Genomic DNA, 4,322 nt, shown 5'->3' on the forward strand with positions numbered 1-4,322 from the left:
TTGCCGAGAGAAATATCAATAACCTCAGATATGCAGATGATACCACCCTTATGGCAGAAAGTGAAGAAGAACTAAAGAGCCTCTTGATGAAAGTGAAAGAGGAGAGTGAAAAAGTTGGCTTAAAACTCAACATTCAGAAAACTAAGATCATGGTATCCAGTCCCATCACTTCATGCCAAATACAGTGGCTGATTTTATTTTTGTGGGGTCCAAAATCACTGCAGATGGTGACTGGAGCCATAAAACTAAAAGATGCTTACTCCTTGGAAGGAAAGTTATGACCAACCTAGAGAGCAGATTAAAAAGCAGAGACATTACTTTATCAACAAAGGTCTGTCTAGTCAAGGCTATGGTTTTTCCAGTAGTCATGTATGGATGTGAGAGTTGGAATATAAAGAAAGCTGAGTGCCAAAGAATTGATGCTTTTGAACTGTGGTGTTGGAGAAGACTCCTGAGAGTCCCTTGGACTGCAAGGAGGTCCAACCAGTCCATCCTAAAGGAGATCAGTCCTGGGTGTTCATTGGAAGGACTGATGTTGAAGCTGAAACTCCAATACTTTGGCAACCTGATGTGAAGAGCTTACTCATTTGAAAAGACCCTGATTCTGGGAAAGATTGAAGGCAGGAGGAGAAGGGGATGACAGAGGATGAGATGGTTGGATGGCTCACCGACTTAATGGACATGAGTTTGGGTAAACTCCGAGAGTTAGTAATTTATAGGGAGGCCTGGTGTGGTGCGGTTCATGGGGTCACAAATAGTCAGACAGGACTGAGCAACTGAACTGAACTGAACTGAAGAAGGCTTTGTTTTTCTCTTTTAAGGTAACGATGTTCTTGCACTATCTGTGGGTGGGGCCACTGCAGGCTGTCGCAGTGACCGCCCTACTCTGGATGGAAATAGGAATATCATGTCTTGCCGGGATGGCGGTTCTCATTATTATTCTGCTTTTGCAAAGCTGCTTTGGGAAGTTGTTTTCATCACTCCGGTAAGAGAAACACTTCTTTTAAAAATTGATATTAGGTAATTGGTAACATCCACAGTCTGCTTGATGCTTTTGTTCAAAAACAAGACAAATGCCTTCCCTAGTCACTTCTTTGTGTGAGTTGTAGACCCTACAGGCTTAGCCAGTGGAAGCTCCAGCCTTAAACTGAAGGTTGATCCTGAAACAGGAACAGGGAAGGCATTCACTGGGTCCTCTTGGCACTGTGTCTGAAAAAATAGAGTGTCCTTCAGCAGAATTTACCCATGTCCAAGTTATTTAAATATTGTTAAATAGTAATAATCTTGTAGCCCCATTTCTCACTGCATATATTTTTGTTATGCTTGTGTTGGAGCCTTTCAGGTATTTATTCATGTTTCCATTAAGTTATAAGCACCCCAAGGGCCAGGCTGATCTCCACTGTGTCTTTATGAAGCCCCACAGTCACAGCAGCACATGTGACAGAAAAGTGGCTGGTGGTGAAGAGCCTTCTGCTGCTGAGTTAGACCTGAAGCAGGTCCCAGAGGGTTGGAGGTGGGTGGTTGTCAGGTGATGGAGATGTTGTGCTATTTGAAGGTCACTGAGTTCTTGTGTGTGTTGTGTGTGTGTAGTTCTGTGCTTGGTGTCTTTATTTGGAATTTCCTTTCCTGTCTTTGCTGGAGAGATAGATACTTCCTATCCTTCAAGGCCCTGTTCAAGTGCTACCAGGTCTCTGAAGCTCTTTTTGTTCTCCTTTCTTGGTGGAATTAACAGTCCCATCTTTTCTGCTCCCCAGAACTTCTCTCCTATTTTATTACAGCACAGACTCTGTCTTCCTGGGTGTCTTTCTGCCTCCCTACCTGACCGTGACCTCTTTGAGCAAATGGTTTGTATCTGACACATTTCAGGTCTCTCTTAGCCGATGCTGCACATTCTCCAAGTTACTTCTTGAAATGGACTGAATGGTTGACTTCCTAGTTGAAGCCTTTTTCTCCATTTGTACTTTGAGTAGGACCTGCCTGTGTTCTAAGTGCAAAAGGGCTATAGAGAATAATTTTATTCCTAGCCCCGCCCCCATGCACACTCCTGCTGCTGCTGCTGCTGCTGAGTAAAGTTGGGCTGTGGTCACTGAGGCTCATCTCATGTCTGTCCCCTCAGGAGTAAGACCGCTGCTCTCACAGACGAGAGGATCAGGACCATGAGTGAAGTCATAACTGGCATCAGAACAATAAAAATGAATGCTTGGGAAAAGTCATTTATAGATCATATTACCAGACTGAGAAGGTAAGTTTATATATATAGATGTCACTCCATATTTTCATGCTTTATTTCCTATTCTATTGGATATTTTAGATGTCTTGCCAAAGAAGTGTTTAAGTTCATCTTCACATTAAGGTGAACTTAAATACTAACTATTCACTGCATCACCTACATGTTGCAGGAGGGTTAAGAATAGTGGAGATATCATTTAACCTGTTCTTTCATTTGCCATCTTTTCAAAGGAAAAATATATATATGCTTCTTACTTATATAGAAATGAAATTCTAAGAAGTTTTTAATACCTCAAATCCCAATAAGCAATGCTTTTAACATAGTATTTGAGACAATGACATTCAAACTAAAATTGTAATTTATGTTGATGGCTGATAACCAGGAAGATTATAGAGACTTGATATACTTGTATTGAGCCGAACTGTATGAATCACTATTGTTCATTGTTGCTATGCTTAGTCGCTCAGTCAGATCTGACTCCTTGTGACCCCATGGACTGTAGTTCACCAGGCTTCTCTGTCCATGGGACTTCCCAGGCAGGAATACTGGAGTGAGTTGCCATTTCCTCCTCCAGAGGATCTTACAGACCCAGGGATTGAACCCGTGTCTCCTGCATTGGAGGTGGATTCTTTACCACCATGAAAGCTCATGAATCACTATTATTCAATTCAAATGGAGCTATGAAAATATTGTCCCTTTTGTTCTGCTTCATGTTTTTAGACTGTTTCTCCATCTTTCATTTAAATATCTGGTGAGCATTTCTCTGACCCCACCTTGTCACCTCTCACTTTTCACCTTTGTGGAGCCCATCTTCCTTCTACTCTGGCCTCCAGGCCTGACTGACTCCAGCTCATCTTCAGGGTCCACGTGTGTGTGACTTGCTTGACTCCACTGCTCCGAGTTACATATCCCAGCTCTGGGCTCCCTTGGGGGCTGTGATGACTGTTTCTGTCTATTGTCTCCCAATTTTGTGGTTGCTAATTCTCTTTGCCCGCAAGTTCATGAGCGCCTGGAGGGGACAGGCTGTGTCTTTCTGTGAGGAGCCTGGCACACACTTGTGATTATGAATGTTTGTTGAATGAATGTTCAAACCCAGTATGATTGACCTGAAATGTTTGCAAGTGTGACATTAAGCCTCCTTTTACTTGAAAGAGTGAAGTGATGATGCAGTGTGTGGTCCTGGTGTTGGGCAGACCTCTGAGTGTGCACTATGCTAATGTCTCCATGATGTGAGGGATGGTTTATCTTAATCTGTGTCCATTCCCTAGAAAGGGGCCACTTACACAGGGCACTGAATTCATGTCTTGTATGCTGATGCTTCTTATAAAACATTTGTCCTACTTTCTTTTTACAGTAAGGAAATTTCCAAGATTCTGAAAAGTTCCTACCTTAGGGGCATGAATTTGGCATCATTTTTCACTGTGAGCAAAATCATGATTTTTGTCACCTTCATCACCAATGAGCTCCTTGACAACCGGATCACAGCCAGCCAAGTGTTTGTGGTGGTGATGCTGTTCGAGGCTCTGCGGTTCTCGAGCACCCTCTACTTCCCCATGGCCATCGAGAAGGTGTCAGAGGCCATTGTCAGCATCCAAAGGATAAAGGTTTGGTGACAAATACTTTTTTTTCAGTTGTAGGTGGATTTTTTGTAAAATGCCTCCTTTTGTTTGGAATCACTATGTTCCAGTTAGGTGATATTTAACTCTCTCAGTGCCAAAGCTGGCAGTCTTTCCAGAATGTTATAGGTATTCCCTTTTCTTATTAGGTAGAGTGCATTACAGATATCATAAGACTGGTTCTCATGTAGGGGCAGTAGTATATGTAAGTAGCAGTAGCATAGGGCTCTAGTGTAGTGATGTCTACAGAGTGACTAGTGCTGCGAGCAAACAGAGTGCATCTCCTGTGCTGACTCCAATGACTGGGTAGTGACTGTGCACAGTCTCTGGGCCGGGAGGGGAGGAACTTGCTGAGAGCTCCCTGTTCCCTGCGGAGGAAGAGTAGCCTCAGTTCAGTTCAGTTCAGTCGCTCAGTCGTGTCCGACTCTTTGCGACCCCATGAATCACAGCACACCAGGCTTCCCTGTCCATCACCA

At 43.4% G+C, this 4,322-nt stretch overlaps 1 protein-coding gene across 1 annotated transcript in view; it reads left to right on the forward strand.

The window, feature by feature from the left end:
* LOC104982634 (multidrug resistance-associated protein 4-like) overlaps positions 1-4,322 on the forward strand; it is a 69,649-nt gene that overhangs the window by 18,220 nt on the left and 47,107 nt on the right. Inside the window, exons 4-6 of the mRNA XM_010832073.1 lie at positions 822-985; positions 2,117-2,242; positions 3,585-3,834. Coding sequence (XP_010830375.1) covers positions 822-985; positions 2,117-2,242; positions 3,585-3,834 — 540 coding nt within the window. The remainder of the gene's footprint in view (positions 1-821; positions 986-2,116; positions 2,243-3,584; positions 3,835-4,322) is intronic.

This window comes from Bison bison, unplaced genomic scaffold (assembly GCF_000754665.1).
Source record: "Bison bison bison isolate TAMUID 2011002044 unplaced genomic scaffold, Bison_UMD1.0 scf7180017864535, whole genome shotgun sequence".
Taxonomy (NCBI): Eukaryota; Metazoa; Chordata; class Mammalia; order Artiodactyla; family Bovidae; genus Bison; species Bison bison.